This window comes from Stegostoma tigrinum, chromosome 11 (genome assembly GCF_030684315.1).
Source record: "Stegostoma tigrinum isolate sSteTig4 chromosome 11, sSteTig4.hap1, whole genome shotgun sequence".
Taxonomy (NCBI): domain Eukaryota; kingdom Metazoa; phylum Chordata; class Chondrichthyes; order Orectolobiformes; family Stegostomatidae; genus Stegostoma; species Stegostoma tigrinum.
In genome coordinates this window covers 52,038,714-52,065,467 of record NC_081364.1, presented here as the reverse complement: position 1 = coordinate 52,065,467, position 26,754 = coordinate 52,038,714, and the positions used below count along the sequence as shown (strand labels likewise).

The 26,754-nt window shown below is 40.7% G+C and overlaps 1 protein-coding gene across 2 annotated transcripts in view; it reads right to left on the bottom strand.

Annotated features, from left to right (window-relative positions):
- Positions 1-3,737: 3,737 nt before the first annotated feature.
- The window catches only part of LOC125460333 (protein FAM3A-like), a 43,373-nt gene continuing 20,356 nt past the window's right edge, over positions 3,738-26,754 (bottom strand). Inside the window, exons 3-9 of one of the 2 annotated variants that reach the window (XM_048547707.2) lie at positions 18,739-18,846; positions 16,358-16,481; positions 15,546-15,604; positions 15,398-15,448; positions 14,862-14,946; positions 11,580-11,706; positions 3,742-4,423 (exon numbers count right to left, since the gene is read on the bottom strand). In XM_048547707.2, the coding sequence (XP_048403664.1) occupies positions 4,334-4,423; positions 11,580-11,706; positions 14,862-14,946; positions 15,398-15,448; positions 15,546-15,604; positions 16,358-16,481; positions 18,739-18,846 (644 nt within the window). In that variant the 3' untranslated portion in view covers positions 3,742-4,333. Of the gene's footprint in view, positions 4,424-11,579; positions 11,707-14,861; positions 14,947-15,397; positions 15,449-15,545; positions 15,605-16,357; positions 16,482-18,738; positions 18,847-26,754 lie in introns of both variants that reach the window. The other variant, XM_048547709.2, reaches the window with a different exon arrangement.

Below are 26,754 nucleotides of genomic sequence, written 5' to 3'. Positions count from 1 at the left end.
TGTAGGAAGTGGGAGGAATCAAAGGAAAAATTGTTGAGGGTGAGAACCAGTTCCGCCAAGTGAATGGAACTGTCGGTGGAGGGGGACTGGGTGGGCCTACAGGAGAGGAAGAAGTGGAGGGCTTTTGGGCCATTCTCGTGGGGATTGCAGGTATACAGGGACTGTACATTCATAGTGAAGATGCGGTGTTGGGGACTGGGGAATTGAAAGTTTTGGAGAAGGTGGAGGGTTTGGGTTGTCCTGAATGTAGGTAGGGAGTTCCTGGACCAAAGTGTAAAGAATGGAGTTGAGGTAGGAGGAGATGAGCTTGGTGGGGCAGGGGATGTTGGGGAATTGGAGCCGATGAGGGAATCGCAGAGTGAATGGTCCTTGGAGAAAGCAGACAGGGATGGGGAAGGAAATATCTTTTTGGAGGCGGGGTCTGACTGTAGATGGCAGAAATGTTGGAGGATGATGCATTGTATTCGAGGTTGGTAGGGTGGTATGTGATGACTAAGGGGACTTTATCCTTATTGTTGTTTTGGGGAGAGGTTTTTGAGGGCAGAAGCACAGGAAATGGTGGATCTCCCGGATCATCAACAACCTCAGTTCTTTGGGAGATCACCCAGTACCTTTCCCTGCAAAACCCGCCCCTACACCTCCCCTCCCACCTCCAACCAAGGCCCAAAGCAATCCTTCTAAATCCGGCAGAGATTCACCTGCACTTCATCTCACCTCATCTACTGTATCCATTGCTCCTAAAGTGGTCTCCTTGATAACAGGGAGACCAAAAGCAGACTTGGGGACTGGTTCACAGAGCATCTGCGCTCTGCACGCACCAACTAACCCGACCTTCCAGTTGCCATCCACTTTTACTCCTCATCCCACTCCCCTGGTGACATGTCCATCCTTGGCCTCCTTCAGTGTCAGAGTGAGACCAAACATAAACTAAAGGAACAACAAGTCATCGTTCACCTTCAGCGCTTACACCCCAATGGCCTGAATATTGACTTCACCGGCTTCAAAATCTCTCCCCCCCAACCTGTCCACCTTCCTACTCATCTATCCACTCCATCCTTCCCGCTGACCAACAACAATAAACCCCTACCTGCATCTTACCTACTGTCCTCCCAGCCCCACCCCCTCCCTCTATTTATTTCTGGGTTCCTTCCCCACCTCTTGTCATTACTTCCCTGCTCCTCAGATGCTGCCTGACCTGCCATGCTTTTCCAGCTCACATTCATTGACTCTAGCTTTCTGCATCTGCAGCCCTTATTATCTCAGTTAGCCACAGATCTGTGGTGGGAACATTGTTGGAGTCTATAATTAAGGATAGAATAACTGATCATCTCAAAAAATTTCAGCTAATCAGGGAGAGTCAGCATGGATTCATGTAGGATGGATCATGCCTGATAAACCTCAGAGGTTTTTGAAGGGGATTCAAAGGTGGTGGACAGAGGTAAACCAATGGATGTTGTGTATATGGACTTCCAGAAGACTTTCTGATAAAGGTTCTTACAAGAGACCATAGCTAATCTGGAAACATACTGGATTGAGGGTAAATGGCTGGCATGGACAGGAAATAATGGGTAAGTACATAAACTGGCAGGGTGTAACTTATGGTGCCCCACAGGGATCTCTGTGGGGGCCACAATTATTCCCAATATTCACTCATGATTTGAATAATGGTATAAAAAGTCAAATATCCAGATTTGATCATGACACAAAACCAGGCAGCGACAGTTTTGTCAACAACATAAAATTACAACAGGATATTAATAGATTAGGTAAAAGGTGTGGCAAATAGATTTTAATATAAACTAGCATGGGGTGCTCTATTTTGGACTGAAGAAAGGTAGACCAGGAAATTTTTTATATGGCACAAAGTTAAAATCAGTGAATGTCCAATGAGATTTGGGGATTCAGGTGCAAAGCTCTTTAAAGTGCCAGGAACAGCTGCAGAAAATAGTCAAGAAGGCTAATAAAATGTAAGCTTTCATATCCAAACAACTAGAATATAGGGATGCAAATATTATACTGCAGTCATTCAAAACCCAGTTAGACCCCACTTAGATTGCTGAGCAGATCTGGACACCATACCTTAGGAAGGATATTATAGCCCTGGAGGAAGTTCAACACAGGTTTGCAAGGATGAATCCTGGACTTAAAGGGTTAAATTATGAGCTGAGATTGGACAAATTGAGCCTTTACAGAATTTAGAAGGTTACTGGAAGATGTAATGGAGGTTTTCAGGATAGTATCAGGGAGAGACAGAGTAGATAAACAGTTTCCACTGGTTTCAGATTGTAAGACCAAAGGGCATACTCTAAGGATTAGGGCAAGGTCATTTAGGAAAGATGGTAGAAAACAGTTCTATATGCAGGGTATTGGGTCTCTTCCTCAAACAACAGTCAATGCTAATTCAACTGTTATATTTAAATCTGAGGGAGACAAATTTTTATGAAGCTAGCCTATGAGGGACATGGGCCCAAGGCAAGCATTGGTTAGAGACAAAAAAACTGCAGATGCTGGAATCCAAGGTAGCCAAACAGGAGGCTGGAAAAACACAGCAAGCCAGGCAGCATCTGGAGGAAAGGAGAAGTCAACGTTTTGAGTATTACCCTTTTACATAAATATTGTGGTTGCAAAAACAGGTCATGGGGGAGAAGGAGATTATAATGGGGAGGCTCAAACTAAGTTGTGGGAGCAGAAAGGGTTACAAGCAGCTACTAGGGTGTGAAAGGAAAGAAGATAGGAGAGAGGAGGTAGAAGCTTTGATACAGTTGGGATAAGAAGGAGACTGTGCAAAGAATAAGGGGAGGCAGAAGGAGGCTACAAGGCATCTGGGGTAATGTGAGATTGCAAGACGTGTGAGACCATAGGAAATCTGCAGAGGAAACAGAATAGTTTGAAACCCATCAACAAAGGAATACTCAGTCAAGCTGGAGTCAAGAAATGGTGAAATCATGGAGGTAATGTTTGCCTTGAAAATGATTGTGACAACTATCTTCAGGTTGCATTAGTTCAAGAACTGCCATGAGGAGAAAATAAGTACTATAAAATATATTGTAATGAATGTTTTGTCAATTTTTAAATTCAGTCTCAGATTGAGATCTGAAATGTAGTGAACATTGTTCTTATAGTCAGGTTAATGCTTTAGTTTTGTGCATATGCAATGGAAACACACTGTTAGCTAAGACATTCTGCATAAGGTGTGCTTTTGGTGATAGCTTTTTGTGTGTAGATGTATGCATCAGTTATTTTGAAAGCAACTTTTGCTGATAACACAAACTTCTGGCAATTTCTAGCAACTTAAATAATCTGATGTCTGGAAAATGAATGCTTTTGTTTGTCGAAGCTTTAAGTTTCATAGAGGATTGATAATCATCGAAAATAATGAAAAATCTGTCTAATTCTGCTTCTGTCAGAGTTCCTATGCTCTATTGTCACAAAAGGTGTTGATATTGTGTGGCTGCATCACCTAGTAAATGAATAAGTGAAAAAGGAGTTGCGAAAAACGAAAAGGTGTACTTTAACTTTTTCAAAATATTAGTTTGCCCCAATTCTAATGATTGTGCAATTATCAGTGGTCGCCCCTACATCTGACCTCATGTTCATGGGAAACTGCTTCTGTTCCTACCAAGTATTAGACATCATACTAAGATGCATTTACAGCACAACTGTAAAAATTGTACTTCCTGTAACAACGATTGACGAGATTGGGCAAAAGAACAACAGAACTTTGGGTGGTGGACAAAGTTTTAATGAAATATAATCGCATAATTGAATCAAGAATATAAAATGATAGCCTGTGCAAGAAATACAAAAGATAAAAAAAAATACTGTTAGAATTTGTATTCATAGGACCAGTGCAGTTAGGGAGAAATTAGCTTAACCAATGTAAAATATCACAGAATGTTAAATGCAAGTTAAATCAATACATTGAGTTTCTGGCCTCTTTAGCATTGGTTTAAGCATAATTTAGCCTAGGCTGAAATAATGACAATGGTGAGGTTCATTCAATTTCAGTGATGAAATTGTAAGCTAATTACCAGCAGTTTCATTTCTGACTTTGTAATCAACTGCACAGGCGTAGGGACGCTACCACTATGCTGCAACAGCCCTCAAATATACAAGCCCTAAGTTCTGTTACCCAAACCATGTAGCTTCTTGTTCTAAATTAAACAGTTTAAATTGCATTTCAATAACCCAGTAATGCAAATAGATAATGAAAGTTTATTTGGCAACAATAATAAAATTTGAAGAGCATAAAAACTTTAAAATGTTGCTGGAAATGAACAACCAATGTAGTGTTTCTAAAGAAATTTAAAACTTAGACTTCTACAATTAGTAGCTAATCTATCTTTCTTGGTATGCAACCTTCCATTTCGACTGCTTCAGGCCAATTTCCGTATTTGTTCTTCGCTCTATCGTTCTTCAGGATCTGTTAACAAAAATGTATCTTTAGTGAAAATACTGCCTACATACTTAAAGTAATTTTCATTTCTAGATTAAAATGCAGCAATCCTCGGTGACATTTGCGATTTACTATTCTTTATTCGGGACTGAAGGAGTTTTCTTTCATTTATTGACCACCTGAAAGTTTACTAAGCAACAACAGGTTTTCAGGTGTCCCAATCTTTTCCAGCTTCAAGCTTAAAACATGTCTTAACCTTTGGCAAAGCTGCGGCTGTGTTTCCAATCTCAGCCCATATTCACAGCAGCACATCCTTTTCCATTGTTATCAATGAGGTTCTGCAGATCTGTTCTTCTCAGTTGAACAGACAGGCAGCAAAGTCTCAACATCCTGACATTTATATTTTCCTTTATTCATTCACGGGATGAGGGTGTCACTGGCTAGGCAGCATTTACTGCCCATTCCTAATTACCCAGACGGCAGCTAGGAGTCTATCACATTGCTGGGGGTGTGGAGTCACATGTAGGCCAGACCAGGTAAGGATGGCAGTTTCCCTCCTTAAAGGACATTAGTGGGTTTTCCCTGATAATTGACAATAGATTCACAGTCATCATTAGGTTCTTAATTCCAGATATTTATTGATTTCAAATTCCACCATCTGCTGTGGTGGGATTCAAACAGGCTCACCAGAATGTTCTCTGGTCCCTGGATTAACAGTCCAGCGATAATACCACGAGGCCATCACCTCCCCAGCATGTAAAGATTGCATTGGATTCACACTTGAGATCAATAATGAGTTGAATGAACATTTACATCCTTAGATAGGCTTTTACCCCATGCCCCACAGTTACAGCTGTCAGTACAGAATCACATGGATGAAAAATAATAGTTTGTTAATTGTTAGATAAAAATATAAAATAGGAACCATATTGTTTGGCAAAACAGGAATATGTTAATCACAGAAGTTAACAGAAAGTGGCAAGGAAAAGCCAGGGAACTGTAAATTGGCGAGCCTGACATCAGTGGTGGGCACATTGTTGGAGGGAATCCTGAGCGAAAAAGATTTACATGTACTCAGAAAGACAAGACTGAGTAGGGAGAGTCAATATGGCTTTGTGCATGGGAAATCATGTCTCACCAACTTGATTGAATTTTTTGAAGAACTAACAAAGAGGATTGATGAGGGCAGAGTGGTCGACGTGACCTATGTGGACTTCAGCAAGACATTCAACAAGGTTCCTCATGGTGGCCTGGTTAGCAAGGTTAGATCACACGGAATACTGGAAGAACTAGCCATTTGGACACAGAACTGGCTTGAAGGTAGAAGACAGAGGGTGGAGTTGCTTTTCGTACTGGAGGCCTGTGACCAGCAATGTGTCACAAGGATGACTGCTGGATCTACCGCTTTTTGTCATTTATACAAATGATTTGGATGTGAACATAGGAGGTATGGTCAGTAAGTTTGTACATGACACCAAAATTGGAGACGTAATGGACAGCGAAGAAGATTATCTCAGAGTACAATGGGATCTTGATCAGATGGGCCAATGCGCCGAGGAATGGCAGATCGAGTTTAATTTAATTTACGTGGGATACTGCATTTTGGAAAGGCAAATCAGGGCAAGACTGATATACATAATGCTAAGGTCCTGGGGAGTGTTGCTGAACAAAGAAACCTTGGACACAGGTTCATAGTTCCTTGAAAGTGGAGTCCTAGGTAGACAGGATAGTGAAGAAGGCGTTTGGTATGCTCGTGTTTATTGGTCAATGCATTGAGTATAGGAGTTGGGAGGTCATGTTGCGGCTGTACAGAACATTGGTTAAGGCACTATTGGAATACTGCATACGGTTCTGGTTTCCATGCAATAGGGAGCATGTTGCGAAAATCGAAAGGGTTCAAAACAGATTTACAAGAATCTTGCCAGGGTTACAGGGTTTGAGCTATAGGTAGAGGCTGAATAGACTGTGGCTATTTTTCCTGGAGCTTCGGACGCTGAGGGGCGACCTTATAGAGGTTTATAAAATCATGAGGGGCATGGGAAGGGCAAATAGACAAGGTCTTTTCTCCTGGTAGGTGTGTCCAAAATTAGAGGGCATAAGTTTAAGGTGAGAGGGGAAAGGTTTACAAGGATGGTGCATGTGTGGAATGAACTGCCAGAGGAAGTGGTGGAGGCTGGTACAATTACAACATTTAAAAGGCAACTGGATGGGTATATGATTAGGAAGGGTTTAGAGGGATATGGGCCAAATGCTGGAAAATGTGACTAGATTTATTTAGGATATCTGGTCAGCATGGATAAGTTGGACCAAAGGGTCTATTTCCATGCTGTATATCTCTATGACTCTATACTATAGTCCAGAAGAAGGCCATTTGGTCCACTGTGGCCACACTGGCTCTCCAAATGAGTTTCATGACAGAGTGCCACTCCCCTGGCTTTTCTTTATATCCCTGCATATTATTTCATTTAAACTCTCATCTGATGTCCTCTTGAATGCTTCAGTTGAAGCTGTCTTCACCACACCTCAAGGTAATGCAATCCAGACCTGAACCATTCACATGGAAACATTTCTAAAACATCACATTGGCTTATTTTTCAGTATTGAGATATTTGCAAATTAAATATAGACTTAATGAACACGAGGAATTTGACTTTAATATAACAATGATACCTCTATAAGAAGCTCAACATAATGAAGAGCTAAATAGCTTGATGTCACTAAATGACCAGGAACCAGTGTTACACTCTACTGTGGTATGCTCCACATAAGATGTGTCTAGACGTTACAATCTACTGTCTGTACAAGTTTAGCTGTACAAACCTTGCATAGATCTTCAAGTGAATAGAATCCATATACCTCATTTTTATTACATTTAAAGAGCACAACATCAACCATTTGGTGTCAGAGTGTGATTATTACTCCATGGGGTATAGCTATGATGGTTGCTTTAAACGGGAAAAAAAAGTCAAAGGAGGTTTCAGTTTCACAGTGAACAAAGGAAAAAATGTGCCCAAGTTTAAAGAAAGAAAGAAAAGTAGCCTGATTTTGGAAGCACAAGAGTCAACAGAAAATAAGTTTGAAATCAAAATTCGGAAAAAGAAAAAGGAAGACGTGTTGAAGGCACACAAGAAGTACACCAAAAATATAAAGTGAAAAGAAAAAAGCAAAAGAAGAGCACAAAGCAGAAACCATGCTGAAAACATATACAGAGGGACTCCCTGGTAATAAGCTGACTGTAACTCAGATTTCTGCATATCAATAATGTCTTAAAAAGATAGAAGAGCGTAAGGCTGGTTCCACATCCTCCAGCATGAATTAGAAGACTACGACATTCCTATTTATGTTCAAACTTTCTAAACTAAGGCAGCTATGTTTCATAGATCCTGCAGTTGGAAAGCAGTTACACAAGTCGTGAAAACACTGACAATAATTTGTAAAGGTGGATTACACAAAGCCTATATTATGATTTTGTCTGAAGAGGAGCAGAACAATGCCTCAAAGATATGCAAATTTGGAGAAGATTAGCTATGTGTAAGGGGTAATTGTCAAATGCACCACTTAGAAATGTACTCCTACCAGTGACAGCAACAGGAATCAATTGATCAATTTGTCAGTCAATGCTGTAACAGGGGTGACAATATGATGTTTCAGAAACTGAAATGTTGGAGTGGATAACTTTGTTGGTAATTGCCTCAACACTTATCAAAGCATTCCAAAAGGACCGCCTGGAAAATATGAAAGGTTACAGCATTGATTCACTGCTAGCAGATGGCATAAAATACGAAGCCAGGACAGTCAGACATCAGAAAGTACTATATACAGCCAATAGCACTGCATTGTAGCCAGAACACAAAAAAACGAGTTAGCTGTGTGGTATGGAGGGTCTATCGCACCCCAGAAAGCCGTCCTGCATTCCAAGATCTATGCAAAGCAGTGGTAAAAAATGACACTGAGCCAACCTAACACACAAATCTGGCTCCAAAATCGCAGCCAGAGAGTACAACAGGGAACAGCAAAACAGAAGTCTGACACAGTAGCATGATAGTATCAGCAAGCAATGTACCAGAGACCTGACTAAACATAAGCTGACGCCGAGGGATCTCAGAAAGACAGACCTGAGACATGACCTGAAGAGGAACAACCTTTAACCACAGGATAAACAAATATTTGATATCATGTGGATAAAGCCAGGCAATGAGAAGCTTTTGGCACAATCAAAATCATTAGACCCCCAACCCCAAAAAACTAGCAAATACACAAGAAAAATCAACATTGACATGAGAGTTTGTACAAGTATCTTAACAGTTCAAATTCTGAAGGACATATACCTGCATTGTGGGAACTCAATGATAAACCCAACCTCAGCCGAATGAACTATTCACAATAGATCACCATCCCATACATTGGCATATTAATGACGCAATGCAGCTGTGTGAATTTAACCACAAGTACTTTACTTGGTAAACATGAGCAGAGCACCACGGCAGGTCCACCAGTGTATACAGATCTCAACATGAGCTGACACACAGATCACAAAAAGACAGATCTGAGACAAGACCTGGAGGGTAACAATTAAGGTGACCAGCAGTAGCAGAGATTGAGAATACGCACATTAAGGCAATTCTCAATTTACAACAATTGTACCCAGTCAGGTTTAATGCTGTATTGCATCTGAGAGAAGATTAATTTTGTCAATTAATCCTTCCACAAAGTGCAGTATTTACATAGAGGAAAAGTTTAAGCGCAAGCTTGATCACGTAGAATTAATGGCATTGTTCATTGTTCGCAGACTGCTATAGTTCAATTACCTATGAACTAACAGAGGATAGTGCAACCAGAGTATATCTGGATGTGAAAATCCTTGAGGGATACCCATACAAGATTCCAACACGAGGGGAATTGAATTCCAGGTTCCTGGGATCCAAGTCCCTCTCTGAGCTGGACACCATACATGGATATCAGTTGGTGCACTTAGCCAAGGGGTCTCACAAAGTCATTGCCTTTCACTGTTTGGAAAATATTGCTTCCACATACTACCTTTCAGTTTGTCTGTCAGTCAAGACAAGCTGTGTATGGTCAGAATTATAGAAACTGTGCCTGGGTGTGGATTCATTGTTGGTGATATTACATAATGAGCAACATCAAAGAAAAACATGGCCAAGTCCTTCACTCATTGATGGTGGTAGCTCACCATGAAAAGCTCATGTTCAGCAATAAGAAGTGCAGATGAATATAAATCAGGTCAATATTTTTGACTGTATATTCAGGTTCTGGAATCTCTCCTAATCCAGGCAAAGTCCACAAAGAACCTAAAAAACGAGGGCCAAATCTTCCTGAGCACTTGTCCCATATACTTTGCTGAAACAACTCACTTGTACAAACAGTTAAGTTGAAAAAAACTGGAAGTGTGAGAAAACTCATCCTGAGCCATAGCTGAAGTGAAGACCTGTAAGACACTTTGACACAACAACTTAGCTGCAAAGTGGACAAAGTATCTGTGGGAGATAATCAGACACCACATGAGGATGGCGCTTAAGAAAGAGTTTAATAAAAGAGCAAATTAGTTTAAGCTAGCAAGCTCAGACTCACGGACAAAAGAAAAGAAAATCCAAAGAATAATGATGGAAAAAAATTAGTAAGGGTATGAAGAAGATTAATGATATAGTACTGCAACCTATGAGGAAAAGTTAGGAAACTGACTGATCGTTTTGGAGGGACAGGAAAAGCTCCAGTGCTGTAGATGTGGCTTTGGTCAATGCCAGGCGAGGAATTAAATATTCCAAGCTTTTAACATTTTGGGCCTGTTTTCACACTGTAGGTAATCTAATCTAATATATAAAAAAAAGAGGATAGATGATATTCACAATAAGAGACACTAGTACAGGCATGGAAGGGAATATTTATATTGATGTTAGTACACATTTTTCTGTGTTGAGATAAGAAATCTGTGTAAAATTGACATAACTTGCATTTGCAAATGAGGAACTGCAAGCTGGATTTATGCCCAAGCAAGATTGATTTGCCCAACTTTTTATGTGGACTAATGGCAAGGTGTTAAGGCACGCATTGTAGGGCACAATCAACAAAATACCATCTTAAAATTAACTTTGCTGACTGTGGAGTGGGAAGGATGACCCCCACATCCAAAAAAATAGCAGTCACTGAACCCTATCCTTCTAATTACTGTCTCTCCCCTCCAAACCCCCCTCCCACCCTACCCCACCACTACCCTGACATTAAGACCATAAGACATAGGAGTGGAAGTAAGGCCATTTGGCCCATCAAGTCCACTCCGCCATTTAAATCATGGTTGATGGGCATTTCAACACCACTTCCCTGCACTCTCCCCATAGCCCTTGATTCCTTTTGAGGTCAAGAATTTGTCGATCTCTGCCTTGAAGGCATCCAAAGTCCCAGCCTCCACTGTACTCTGTGGCAATGAATTCCACAAGCCCACCACTCTCTGGCTGAAGAAATGTCGTCTCATTTCAGTTTTAAATTTACCCCCTCTAATTTTAAGGCTGTGCCCACGGGTCCTAGTCTCCCCGCCTAACGGAAACAACTTCCTAGCGTCCACGCCTTCTAAACTATGCATTATCTTGAAAGTTTCCATTAGATCTCCCCTCAACCTTCTAAACTCTAATGAGTACAATCCCAGGATCCTTAGCCGTTCATCATACGTTAAACCTCGTCACCACTTCATTTCCAGTCCCCAATATCGTATTTACCTGGTAGCTAATATAACACCAGCTGTGGCCCAACCTTCAAACATGCTTAGCTGATGACTTGTCAGCTCTTTTCAGCTTCCTGGCTTGATGGAATTGAGGCTCAAGGCCCAAAATCTGGGCTGCTTAGGCCTCATAGTACAGACACTAAGTTTGTTCCTTATGCCCTTGGTTACAAAAGTTCAGTTGGTGTGAATTTTGAGGGTGTTAAAAATGTCGTCCACACACTTTAACTTGGCTTTGTTTCACGAAACTTCACAAAAATGGTTGTAAATAATACAAGAATAAAAAAGAACAAATCTGTTAAACAGCCTCAAATGATAACCATGCAATCCATCTGTACATAAACCAAAAACATTCAGTCACAAGGATATAAATAAATTACATCAAACCCATCAGTACTTGAATATTTGATCAAATTAATCGTTTTGGATTGCAATCGTATTCTTTGTTCACACCTGTTCAAATGGACTTTTCTCCTTAATTGGTTTCGCTCCAACAAAAATCCAGTTGTCCCGAAACTTAACATCATGAACTAAGGAGCTCCCGAGCTCACTAAAAAGTGTCCTTACTTCATCAGTAAGCCTAAAAAAAGGGGGGGAAGAAAGGTTAATTTATATTTACTTCAAACAACCGCATAATTTTTAAAAAAATGTGGACTCAACTACAAAAGCTCTAGAGAAGAGGTGTGACCAATCAGGAAAGCCTGTATGCAACAGCGAATTAGCACACTGATCTTTGATTTCTGGATCCATGTTTTAATACATTTAAGACTGAGGTATTGAAGCTCTCTGCATGCCTGGGAGGGAAGTTTTAAAACGAGTTCGGCCCACTGATATGTTTGGTGTGGTATGAGGCACAGGATGGGAGCCAACAAGAGGGAAGAACATACTTGATCTCATCTTTAGCAAACCATCAGCTGCAGATGTATTTGTCTCCAATACAGTATTGATGAGTGGCTACTGTGTTGTCCTTGTAGAGAAGTCCCACCTTCACATTGAGAATATCTTCCATTGTAATGTCACCATGCTAAATGGGCAGATTTAGCATGGATTTAGCAACTCAAAACTGGGCATCCATGAAATGTTGTGGGCCATCAACAGCAACAGAATTATACTCCAACCCAACCATTACCATCAGGCTAGGGGATTAATCCTGGTTCAATGAAGTGTGCAGGGAGAGCATGTCAGACGTTTGACACCATCTAGGGCAAAGCAACCCGCCTGATTGTCATCACATCCATAAGCATCCACTCCCTCCATCACTGACTCTCAGTCGCAGCAGCATATCTATATACAAGATACACTGCAGAAATTCAGCAAAGATCCTTAGACAGTACCTTCCAAATGCATGACTACTTCTATCCAGAAGGACAAGGGCAGCAGTTATATGGGAACACCACTAACCCTGGCTTGCATGAGTATAGCTCGAACAACGCTGAAGAAACTCAATATTACCTGGACAAAGCAATCTGCCAATTGGCACCCTGCTTGAAATTTTAAACATTAATTCCATCCACCACCAAGTGGGAGTAGTTGCGTACCATCTATAAGATGTACTCTAGCAACTCAGGATTGCTCAACAACACTTTCCACGCCTGTGACCTTTGCCAGCTAAAAGGTGAAGATGGGAACACTACCATTTCTACGGTCTCCTCCAAGACAATCATCATCCTGACTGGAAATGCATTGTTGTTCCTTCAATGTCACTGCGTCAAAATCCTGAAGCACTCCTTCCTATCAGTACTATGGGTGTACCTATCCACCATAGACTGCAGTTACACAGGATGAGAGCTTACCACCATGTTCTCAACGGCATTTAGGGTTGCACAATAAATGCTGGCCCAGTCAGTGACACCCTTATCCCAGGAATGAATGAATAAGAATAAGAAGATGGTCATTGAGGGAATTTCGGTCAATGGGATCTGGACAGCTGCTGAATGTATAATCATGTTTAATCAATGGTGGAGTATAACGAGAATAATCATAAGAGGTTTAAATCAATGAAACAGAAGGTTTGGTGGAAAGGGTGGAAAGAGGTCACAGGTGGGAGAACTGAGGCTGCAAAGGAATTTAAACATCAAAGCAAAAATGTTCACATTGAAGGGCTGGGTCGCTGAAAACCACTGCTGATCAGAGGGGACAGGATGCGATGTAAGAGTGAAGGTGCATTGCAGAGTTTTAGATGAGCTGATTTATGGAAGACAGGGAGAGGAGTTCAGGCAAAATCATGTCAGAATAGTTGAGTCTGAAGATGCCAAAGACATGAATTAATGTTTCAGCAGCAGTTTGGTTGAAATAAGATTGAAGATAGGGGTCATAAGAGAGGTGGGACAACTGATACAGACATTGGCTAAAGTTCAGTTAGCACACCCCTTGTTAACAGCTTTGTTAAACTTGACAGAGCTGAAGTTGGAAATGGAGTGAATGAATAGATTATAAAGTTTTTTTGGTAGAGTCTGAGTGTATTTGATCTTTTCAGAGATTAGCTGGAGGACTTTCATCTCAAATGAGAGTTTGTGGCATGTAACTTACCCACATCTTTAGAGTGGCATCTTTGCAGACTTTTATTTTGGCATTATATAACTTGTTTCCAGGATGCTGGCATTTAGAAGTCACTACTTTCTTGAATCTGGCTTTCAAACCTTGGTAGCAGATGCATAAATCAATTTAAAAAAACTGTCTGTAGGCCACATTTCAGGATAAGGAAAGCTAATATAAACTTGGAAAGCTGATGACTTACTTATATCTAAAATGGTGCCAATGTAAAAGCAACTAAAATTTCACCTTCTGGTTTAATCTTCTCTCCCAATTCCCCTAAACTGTTGGTACTTGGCTTAACGCACGGTGTTTGGGAATCAGGTTTTATATGAGAATTGATTACCTAAAAAGCTCTAGAATAGGTAAAGACAATGCCTTCAATGGGAAAATTTCATCCACGTTTTAAAATTTCCAATCCATCCTTTATTTATTGCTTAAGAAAGACCGCTTCACTTCCTATTCTGAGGTGGATGTTAAATTGATGAAACATAGTATAAACTGCTGATAATAATGCACCTGCAGACAAAGGCATTAATAAGTCAACAATTCAGATTTTATTATTTTGATACTCAACTGATACCTCTAACCTCAGCATCTAGAGCTACTACCTCTCCTAACCTACTAGCCAGTGTGCCAATGTTCTGGAGCAAGTTACCAGTCAGTATGATAGCCAGTGATGAACATTGAGCAAGCATGCTGTTCAACAGCACATTAAATATGATGCAGCATGTGTTTAACCCAAATTAGCAGCTTACTGTCCCAGCTGGTAACCTCCTTCAGAGCATTAGAACAGGCACAGACAGATGGAGAGATGCAACAGGGTTGGATGGATATACTAGAAATAGCAGCATAGGCAAGTCTCAGTGGAGTGGAAGCAGTATTAGGCAGCAGATCCACTATATTTTCTCACAAAATGTTTTCCTGTAGGTAATAGAAAATCAGGCAATACAAGTTTGTATACTGGGATAGATTTGTTGCAATGGATTTACTGCTATAAATGATTTTGTTATAAATGATTTCTATTGTAATTATTAATTAAAAGCTACATGTACCATGGATGAGTTTGTATTTGTTATCCCAAATATTCACATGTGATGAGATCACAATAAAACAAATTAGAAAAGGATCATATGATGTGGTCCTGAGACCAGGCCACCATAGCCCATGGACCCGTTCCATCCAAAAGTTACTTTGACTCACTTTGTTGCTGGTTCATCAAAAGAAGCAAGCAAAACGATAGTTCCAGGTTTAACCTGATGTAAGAAATCCACCAGCAACTTGATATCTGGAAGAAAGGAAATTAGTAATCTCTTAATTCGATAATTTTGATTTTATTGTGATGTGAACATTGGTTCCTTGGTTTGTGTTTAGAGACAGTAATTAAAATTGAAACCGTTATGTTCTGTTTGCATTTGTAGTGAATTATCTCTACATCCACACCTTCCAGCATCCACAAATATCTAACAACAAAGGAAAGGGATAGACTTGGTCAAGATAATAAAGTGTGGAGCTGGATGAACACAGCAGGCCAAGCAGCATCCCAGGAGCACAAAAGCCGATGCTTCGGGCCTAGACCCTTCATCAGAGAGCTTGGCCTGCTGTGTTCATCCAGCTTCACACTTTATTATCTTGGATTCTCCAGCATCTGCAGTTTCCATTGTCTCGGATAGACTGGGTCAATTATTTTGTGCAGGCTAAATCAGAACAAATTCAGCTCAAGTTTAGAAACATCTTACTTCCAGTCCACATGTCGAAAAAGTCAGTTGTTATTAGATTACCAGATGAAGCTGTGAAATAAAGAGACAGAATCATAATGTAATAGAAATAATAACAAATACGAAGCAATAAGGACATTTATTCGTTACATGTTCGCTGTCTACTCACCATTAACTAAAGCAATGTTTAACCCCTTTCCAATGTTATTCTTTACACTGGTCATGAGTCTATAAGGAAGAGAAAAAAAGGAGACATCTCAAATAGCAAGCAGTCATTTTTACCATGGTCCTGAACCTGTGATTTGTGCATTGTCTATATTACTGCTAAGTTGAACATTAAGCATTGTCAGACTAATTTACCTTGGAGTGAGGAGTGCATTATATTCAATACAATCCTTGACATCATTCAAGATTAACAAAAAAGCAGGGGCTACTTTGTCGAGGATTGCAGTTTGGAAATGTTAACTCACTTTGACTTGAGACCTTGTTCAATATCTGAATGGTGTTGCAAATATCTGGAAAAAGTTATTTTTTAAAAAATCTACTCTGATGACCAGAACATGAGGTCTGAATTGGTTTGTGTAACTGAAGATTTAAGCCCACTGGTTGTTTATCTGCAGATTTTCTTTATTTCCATTTGGCTTTAATCCATTTCACTCAATCAACATCAGACATTCCTTTCTTCATTTCTGCTGATCCCCTATTGTGCGTTTCCCTTCTATGGTCAATATCAGGAATGGGAACAAAGTTATTCTAAAATTATTTGCTGGCTGAATTCTTTATTTTGTTTCTTGACTCTGGTTAATGTTTTATTAAATACTGACTGTCTTGCGCCATTGTAAGTCAAAACTAAATAATTAAGAAGCAAACATTAGACTTAGAATGATCTTCAGTTAAACAAATATCATGGGAGGTTTATAATTCAAAGGATATTTACAATCCAGCTGCAGCATTGTTCAGAGTTAGATCTTTGTTACTTACGGTTTATCATTGAAACAAATGCTGGGTCCAACAATATTAGCTGCCCCGCTAATGATTTTAAATGGGAAATGGTTTGCAGTACAATGTGTATCCGCTCCACACAAGGACTTCTTAACTTTTGGCTCTGTAAATGTTAAAAAAGAACACATTATGTACTTCTCATTATTCAAAAACATAATTACCTAGAAACTAGCAATGTTGTTCCTTTTTTTTTTCCAGTGATAAAATGGGTTTCAAAGGATCCAATGAAGAAGGCTGTGAGCATGTACATGCACTACACTGGGAATTTGCTGCCTGCCACATCGATAAAAAAGGCAGGAAATGAAGCACCCAAGGACAGTGCTGAAACAAGCAATAGACACTGCATGTGTGAATCGAGACCCAACACCTGTTTGAGAATTGGGTGACCACTTAGTCAAATGTCTCCACTCAGTTCTCTTAACAACAGATTATATACTTCCTATTGATTAATGGCTTCATAGAATATATAGAACAGCTTCATAAGTGAATTAGAAAATGTGGGTGTAATTGAATTTACTTCTATGATCTTATTGGCAGTGTCTGGAAATTTCAGCAAAACTGGACTGAAATTCTTTAGAAGTTAGCTATTTCTTCATCAAGCACTTTGTAAACGGTAATCACTTTAAGAGTGATGGACTTTTAAGAAGCTCAACATACAGAAGCATCAAGTACCTGGATGTAATATCATAACCTGAGGCCACTACCACTCTACATTACAGCACCCTAGACAAAAGATCTGTCTACAGATCACTCTGTACTGTACATACTAGTTGAGCTGTAAATAAAATAATCCAGATGTCTTCAGGTAAATAGAATCTGCACATCTCATTGTGTTGTATTTAGATGGCACAAGCAATCATTATGCTTTGTAGCTATGGTCATTTCCTAAATGCCCAAGCATAAGCAACAATGTCAGAAATTATTTACTCCCAGTATAGCATTCAGCTGTTGACTTGTCAAATGTGTAACTAAGTATTGGAGCAGCTTGCCCTCAGAGTAGACATACTCAGTTCTGTTGGCCAACCATGATGAAATATTGGCAAACTCAACTTGAACCCCAAACTCTTTACTTTGGCAACTGAGGTAAATTAAAACTAATCATTTGAGTCCAAGAACAAAGGTGTCTTGCTGTGGTTGTATCGAGCCTTGGTGAGTCTTCAACTGGAGTACTGGGTCCATTTTTTTCTCCTAATGTAAGGAAGTAAATACTTGTCCGACAGTGGGTTCAATGAGGGTTCACTAGATTAATCCCTAGCATGGTGAGATTGTCATATGAGGAAAGATTGAGTAAACTGGGTCTGTATTATCTGGAGTTTCGAAGAATGAGAAGGCTGAGATGTGGAGGAATTTATTCACTCAGAGGGTGATGAATCCTTGCAAATCTTTCCCTGGTGAGTGTCAAAGATCAATCATTGAGCAAGTTCAGAACAGAAGTCAACACAGTTTCTGAAGGCTAATGACATTAAGAAATATAGAGATAATGCGAGAGAGTGCACTGAGGAAATGGTTAGCCATGACCTAGAATGATGGAGGAGGCTCAATGAGTTGAATGATGTTATGGACCTGACCAGAACCCCTTAGGCCTTAACTTTTTCCTATTTCAAAGGTAAATGTGAGGTGCTATGTTCTGAATGCAATTGAAAGGATCAAACTACTCAAAATTAAGCAAAACACAATTTATTCAAACACTATAGTTGAAACACAACAAAAGAAAGAGGAAATTGGAATAACTTAACTCTATTGGAAAACTTGCATGCAACATCAACAACCCAGGAGGAAAAACATCCAGAGAAAACTCAGAGTGTAGCATCCAGGAGATTCACTGCTTTCGAACTCAGCAGAGAGCCCAACTATTGGAAGCTTAAATAAAAATCCCTGAATCTGTGGGAGCTCAACTATATGTGTTCATGCTGCTTCTATTGTCCAAACTTCTAAAAAGTTCCAAACTCTCAAGCTGCTTACTCTCTTACAGACTGCTCACTACCTCTCATTCAATCTTTCTTTTAAGAAAAATCCAGGACAAAATAACATCTTCCAGCCATAGTATTGTCACAAAGGCCTACTCCCATTCCCATATTCCAAAGGAACACATCATAGTTCTTTCACAAACAGAAATGAAAATTTTAACATGACTGTCTTTGAGATACTGACTGAACCACTGTGTAATACTTTAAAAATCTAATTTTAAAATTCATCTGAATCAATTTTCTTTGTCAAAAGTCATAACTGTCATTCAAGTTTGTATAAATCTAACAGTTACTGTCACTGACAAAACACAAGAAATATTTCCATTCGAAAACATAACAATACATCAAAGTTGACTTCTGCTTTTTTAGAAATATGGAATTTGATGTCCGTACCTGCTAAGCGTTCAGTATTATTCTGTTTTTCTGAAGAATTCATCCATTTATTTGCAATGAACAATGTCAGGCCACTGACCAGCAGGACCACTATACCGCGTATCACAACTGGAAGATAACATTTGCAATGAGTTATTCCTTGTGGTATTACAATTGAATTTTTCAGTTTGTAATGTCTGGGTGGTTAGCTCCCTGTACAGTCCCTGACTGTAATTCTTTCCTTGGTGATCTATGTCCTTTTCTCCTTCACTGCTTTAGTCACCTCTGCTGCAGCAACAATTTGACCACTGGCATGAACCTTTACGGTCCATCACCTGACCAAGTTGCCAATTGCCTTTCCTTAAATTTGGCTTCCAACTTCTTTAGGCGTTAAGATGTTATTTTCTACCCTGAAACATACAGGTAAGCATAGCTGCTGGCCTTTGTTCTGTTATAGTGTTGCTTAAATCTTTTTATGCTGTTAGCCTCTATCACGGTGCCTCCATGTAATGGAGATCGTAACACAATTGAATTTCGTGTCTAGTTTGAGAAAAACTAATACCATGACCCTTGTGGGAAAATTGTGCAAGATGTCAAGCATCCCAATTCCATGAAATGTCACGAATACAAAATTTGTCAAATTTAATCTCTAGGATAATAAAGTCTCCAGGCTAATGAAGCTCAGAGCAGGATACGTTAACAAACAAGAAAACAAAAACCTACCTATTATTACATACTAATGCTCTAAAATGTGCAAAAAAGGTTCTTAATTACAAATATGCAAACTCAAACTATACCCACTTTAAATCCATATTTACACATTCATTCACAAACATTACTGATAGAACAGGCAAGAATTTATTTTTTCATGGAAAATATGGACAAAAAAATGTAAAGTTTGTGGATCAGAGGAAATGATGCAGACTTCTCTCAATTCTTTTTTGGTTTAAGGTGATTATATTACATTGTTATTTACAGCAGCAATCTCAGTTGCTAGCCGATTAATTGGACATTAAGTCTTGACTTGATTGAGCAGTTGTTTTGTTTTTTTGGCAGAGTCTTTTGTTATTTACTTTCCCTTGGGGCGGCACGGTGGCTCAGTGGTTAGTACTGCAGCCTCACAGCACCAGGGACCTGGGTTCGATTCCCACCTCGGGCGACTGTCTGTGCGGAGTTTGCACATTCTCCCCGTGTCTGCGTGGGTTTTCTCTGGGTGCTCCGGTTTCCTCCCACAGTCCAGAAATGTGCAGGCTAGGTGGATCGGCCATGCTAAATTGCCCGTAGTGTTCAGGGGTGTGTGGGTTATAGGGGGATAGGTCTGGGTGGGATGCTTCAAAGGGCGGTGTGGACTTGTTGGGCCAAAGGGCCTGTTTCCACACTGTAGGTAATCTAATCTAATCTAATCACTCAGAGAGACAGAAAATGATCTCAGTGGCTGGCAAGTTTTTGCACGTGAGTGTTTTTTCTTTATTCATTCATGGGATGAGGGTATCACTGGCTGGGCAGGATATACTGCCCATCTCTAATTGCCCAGAGGGCAGTTCAAGTCAACCATGTTGCTGTGGGTCTGAAGTCACATGTAGGCCAGACTAGGTAAGGAATGGCAGTTTCCAACCCTCTCTCTTTTCAATTCAGTGACAAACTGCTACTTATAACCAATCCACACGATGTTGCTGTGCAGTTACTTATTTATTCCCCAAAGAAACCTGTGTTCAATGTCCCACAAAACTGTCAAATTCAGTTTCAGCAAAAGAACACAGTACAGTTCTACTTTTCCTTTGAACTGTAAAAAGAAGTCAAGTTGAAATTTCAAATTTCCATTCTTATAATTCCACATAGAAAGTTCAGTTGCAGGTCAAAAGATCGGACAGAACCACAATAAGATTAATAAAGATGGAGAAATTAGACCATGACTGAAAGCTAGCCAGTTTCTACAATTACTTAAAAAGAAAATGAGTTAAGTAAAGATGTGTTGACTCTCGTGAGAGTGGGTCTGGGGCAAGTACTGGAAGCTAAGAACATAGCAGATGAAATTTGCGTCTGTCTTCACTGCAGAGGAATCAAATAACATGCCAAATATAACTGTGAATTTTGAGAAGATTTGTAGCTCAGGTTGAGGTTCTGGATGTGAGTTTGCTCGCTGAGCTGAAAGGTTAGTTTTCTGACGTTTCGTCACCATTCTAGGTAACATCATCAGTGAGCCTCCGACGAAGCGCTGGTGTTATGTCCCGCTTTCTATTTATCTGGTTAGGTTTCCTTGGGTTGGTGATGTCATTTCCTGTTCTTTTTCTCAGGGGATGGTAGATTGGCTCCAAATCAAGAAGCATGGCATTCCAACCGGAGCTCCATCAACAAACACATTGATTTGGAGCCAATCTACCATCCCCTGAGAAAAAGAACAGGAAATGACATCACCAACCCAAGGAAACCTAACCAGATAAATAGGAAGCGGGACATAACACCAGCGCTTCGTCGGAGGCTCACTGATGATGTTACCTAGAATGGTGACGAAACGTCTGAAAACTAACCTTCCAGCTCAGCGAGCAAACTCACATCCATAACTGTGAAGTAGAATGTATTAGTTAAAACAATCAGGAAAAGGGTACTGAAACAATTATTGTCGAAAAAAACTGGCAAGTTGCCACTAAATGAAAACCAAAAGAACTGTGGATGCTGTGAATCAGGAAGAAAAACAGAAGTTGCTGGAAAAGCTCAGCAGATCTGGCAACATCTGTGAAGAAAAAAATCAGAATTAATGTTTTGGGTCTGATGGCCCTCCCTCAGAATGTAAGTTGCCACATCCTGATGGGCTTCATCCCAGGGTGTGAAAAGGAGTAGCTGCTGGGACAGTAAATGTAAAGGTTTTCTCTTTTGAAAATTCCCTAGAGTCTGGAAAAGCCCCATCAGATTGGAAAAGAGCAAATGTGATTAGTCTATTCCAAGAAAAGAGAGAGACAGAAAGCAAGAAACAAAAGGTGTTTGGGAACATGTTGGAATTTATTATTAATGAGTTCCCAGAACACACTGCGCAAAATCACTGCAGGGTACATAGTAAGTCTTATTATAATCAGGGGAGATGGTATGTAGTGATAATATCACTGGTAAACTGCAGGCCCAGGATAATTATGGATGGAATTTAAATACAATGAATAAATCTAGAGTTGAAAATTTTTCACAGCAATGTGACCATGAAATAATCATTAAACTGCTCTAAAACCCCTTTTGGTCACTAAAGAAAAACCAAAAGAACTGAGAATTCTGTATATCAGAAAGAAAAACAGCATCGGTGGAAACAAATCAGAGTTAACATTTCAGAACTCAGAACAAGGGAAGGGTCACTCAACTCAAAACATTAATTCTGTTTTCTCTCTACAGTTACTGCTAGGCCTGCTGAGCTTTTCCAGCAATTTCTGTTTCTGTTCCCCTTTGGTCACTAATGTCTTTCAGGGAATGAAATCTCACCCAGTCTGGCCAACAAGCAACTTTGGATCCACAGCAATGTGTTTGATTCTTAACAGCTAAGTAAGGTGAGCATATGTGGTCACCTTCAGAGTGGCAGGATGTGGTGATGAATGGAGTGCTACAAGGATCAGAGGTTTTGATTCTTTAAAATTCATATTAATAAGAATGTTCGGGGGCACGGTTGGCAGGGGGTTGGTGAAAGGGCTGATTCTTTTCAAGGGGGGATCAGTAAGTAGTTAAAAGTGTGGTGGCGAGTGTCTGGGAGATGGGCAATGAGGCAATTCAGTGAGGCGTGGTGAGTGGGGCAGTGAAGGGTCAGTGGTGAGTGGTTGATTGGAAGAGGGGCAGTAAGTTTAGACAGTGATGTGGCTGCATAATGGTCAACTATCAGGAGAGGGGCAGTGGAGGGACTTATCAAGGGTGACAGGAACGGGTGATGAGTGGGACAATCAGGGATCAGAAGTGGGAGTCAGTGAGGAGTCAGGAAAGATGTCAGGAATGGGCATTGAGGAGCTAGGATGGGCAGAAGTGGGTTGGCTGGCAGAGGAGGACAATGGGCACACCGGCGGATGTCAGCAGTGGAGGTAAAGTTAACTCAATGCCAAGTCAGCCTGTGCAAATGAATCGTAGGCAGTAGCAGCAAACATAGCCCATTTCTGAAGCAGGAAATCAGTTTGCAGTTCTTCCCTCTCATTGCTGGTCTCCACCCTGCCTGCGGCTAGCCTACTGGATCAACTGGTTTTTACATTCAGCTGCAATTTCTTTTCTCATTACAAGGTTCACTCTCCTAGGCTGAATCACACTCCTCTGCTTCACTGGGATCTTATAGCCACTTACAACTCACTGTGTGTTTTTCTCTGTTCTGCAACTGATTCTACACTCACGTGTGGATGTTCATTCATGTGGAAACGTGTCGTTCAGTGCATCCTCTGGCTACTCGATCCTTTCAAATAGCTCCTGGACATTATCCACCCTGCAAACAAGTCTATGGAATTGAATGAATTTCCTTGATGCTCAATACCAACTCTACCACGCCAACATCAAACTTCAGTTCACTACAAGACTTCAAACTTTAATTCTGGATTCCCTCATGTTGTCCCATCTGTTTATCCCTTTTACTGAAGGAAATGTATGTTCTAGTAATCACTCCAGAACCAGGCCGACTTGAATCCATTCAGGGAATGGGAGCTGGGAGGGCTGGTTACACCCGCTCCAGACCTGAGCCCACAGCTTCCATTTCAATTGACTGGCCTGGTAAACTTTTCTTTACCTTTCTTAAATCCTATCTCCCAAAATGTAAAATAAAAAATCACTCATCTGATGTGAGTGTTGCTGGCTATGCCCATTCTAATTTCCCTTTTGGAGGGGTTAGTGTGGAACTGTCTTCCTGAATCACTGTAGCCCCTTCTAGGGGTCCCAAGAGGGAGGGCATTCCAGGATTTTGACCCAGCAACAACAAAGGAATGATGATGTATTTCCAAGTCAGGGTGGTGAGTGGCTTGGAGGGGAACTTCTGGTAGCGGTGTTTCTATGCATCTGCTGCACTTGTCTTACTAAATGGAAGTGGTTGTGGGTTTGGAAAATGTTGGCTGGGGTTCTTTGGTGACTTTCTGAAGTGCATCTCGTAGATGATACAACTTGCTGCCACTGAGTGGTGGTGGAGGGTGAATATTTGTAGATAAGCAGATGTCCTGATGATGTTAAACCTCTTGAATGTTATTGGAGTTACACTCATCCAGGCAAGTGGGGAGTGTTCCATGACATTCCTGGCTTGTGCCTTATAGTTGGTGGACAGGATCTGGGGAGTCAGGAGGTAAGTTACTCACTGCAGAATTCCTTGCCTTTGACCAGCCACAGTGTTTATGTTGTGATTCCAGTTGAGTTTCTGGTAAATGGTGACCCCAGGATGTTAACAGTGATGATGGGACTTCCATTGAACGTCAAGGGGTGATGGTTAGATTCTTTCTTGTTGGAGATGGTCATTACCTGACATTTGTTTGGCATGAATGTTAATTAACCCTTATTAGCTCAAAGCTGCATATTGTCCAGGTCTTGTTGTATTTGGACATGGTGTCCCTCTGAGCAGTCGTGAATGATGGTGAACGTTGTGCCATCATTGGTGAACATCCCCACTTTGATTTTATGATGGAGGAAAGCAGATGAAGATGGTTGGAAAGGCGGATAGTTCCCTGAGGAATTTCTACAGAGATATCCTGGTACTAAAATGATTGACTTCCATCTACCATACATATCTTCCTTGTGCCAGGTTGGACTCCAACCAACAGGACTTACCCCTGATTCCCACTGACTGCAATTTTGTAAAGGTTCCTTGATGCCATACTCAATCAAATGTGGCCTCAATGTCAAGGGCAGTCACTCTTACCTCATCTTGGTTATTCACGTCTTTTGTCCATGTTTGAGCAGCTCTAGTGGATTCCAGACTGCGCTCCAGTCACCAGTTTGTAGCTAATCACGTGCTGCTTGATGATATAATCCATCACTTTTCTGAAGATCGAGTTTAGACTGATGAGGTGGTAATTGGCTGGGTTGGATTGTCCTGTTTTTTGATTACAGGACAACTTTGCACATTGTCGGCTAATCTTGTGGCTGAACTGGAACTGTTTGGCTCGGCAATTTCTGGAGCACAATTCTTTGGGACTATAGCTGGAATGTTCTCAGGGCCCATAGCCTTTGCAGATCTGGAGCCTTCAGTCATTTCTGAATATTGATGTGGAATGAATCATATTGATTGAAGACAAGTATTGGTGATGCTGGGGACCGCTGGAGGGGGGCAAAATGGATTATATCCTCAACACCTCTGGCTGAAGATTGATGCAAATGCTTCAGCCTCATCTTTTGCACTGATTTGCTGGACATCCAAAAATTGAGCATGGGATATTTTAGGTTTAATTTTATCCAGTGAACTGTTTAATTGTCCACACTATTCACAACTGGATGTGGCAGGGCTGCAAAGCTTAGGTCTGATCCATTGGTTACGCAATTGCTTAGCTCTGTCTATTGCTTGCTGCTTTCACTGTTTGGCACGCAAGTAATTATGTGTCCACATTACGGCCTTTGCTTCTGAAAAATGTTGCCATCGAGTTATACAGCATGGGAGCAGACCCTTTGGTCCAACCAGTTGATGCTGAACATAATCCCAATCTAAACGAGTCCCTCCTGCTTGCAGCTGGCCCAAATCCCTCCAAACTTTTCCTATTCATGTGCTTATCCAAATGTCTTTTAAATATTGTAACTGAGCCCACATCCACCACTTCCTCAGGAAGTTCATTCCACACTCAAACCACCCTCTGTGTGAATAAATTTGCCCCTCATGTCTTTTTTAAACCTCTCTCCTCTCACCTTAAAAATGCGCCCTCTGGTCTTCAATTCCCCCATCCTAGGGAAAAGACGCGTACCATTAACCTTATCTATACCCGTAATGATTTTGTAACCTTCTATAACCTTTGATAACATTGACCTCTCAACCTCCTATACTCCAGTGAGAAAAAGTCCCAGTCCATCCAGCCTGTCTTTATAACCCAAACCGTACACACCAGGCAACATTCTTTAAAATCCTCAGCCAACCCCTTTAAGCTCCATATTCACATGCACCATTCACAGATTTCACTCGCCCTTTGTGTGTCTTACATATTTGACATTTCCCAAACAGCCAATCTGAGCACTCATTTCTTCTTGCTTGCGAGTCACTGTTAATCATTCTGCCCTTCCAGCACCTCTTCTACACTTACAGCTTGTCTTTGTATGGGCCTGTGACCAAGCTCTCCTGTACCACCATCCATTTCGTCATTTCACCACTCCTGCCTTCCTCCTGACCACAGATCTTTTGATTTCCTTTTACTCCTTCTTTTAACTCTATTCTTAAAACTCTTACCTTTTTGAACTTTGTCCAGTTCTGATCAAAAGTCAGCAACCTGAAGTATTAGTATGATTTGTTGAGTGATGGTGGCATTTTCTGATTTTATTTAAGATGTACTGCATTTGTAACATTGTTGCTTTTGTATTAAGGTATTCTGAATATCAGCCATCCCACCACTTGTGATCGAGTCTATTGCTCCAACAATTTGACTGGTTATAAAATGTCACAGCAAGCAGCAAGGGAGATCATGGAAGTTGAAAGAAGAAGGGATAAAATATATTTTAAGGGTGTGCCAGAAATAGACAACATTGTTGAATTCTAGAGCTGAGGTGAGAGTTACTGCCCTTGACAACAAGGTTGCATTTGGCCAAGTGTGGCATCAAGAAGCTCTAGCAAGACTACCTTCATTGGGAATGAAGTTGGTTGGAATCATACCTAGTGTAAAGAAAGATGGCTGTGGTTGTTGGAGGTTGATCATCTCAGTCTCAGGACCTCACTGCAGGAGATCCTCAGGGAAGTGTTCAAGACTCAACCATTTCTCAGCTGCTTCATCAATCACCTTCCCTCTGCCATAAGGACAAATGTGGGGATATTCACAGATGGCTGCACAACATTCAGCACCGTTTTGCAACCCTTCGGTACTTAAGTGCTCCAAGTACAGAAAGACCTGGTTATCATCCAGGTTTAAGAATAAATAC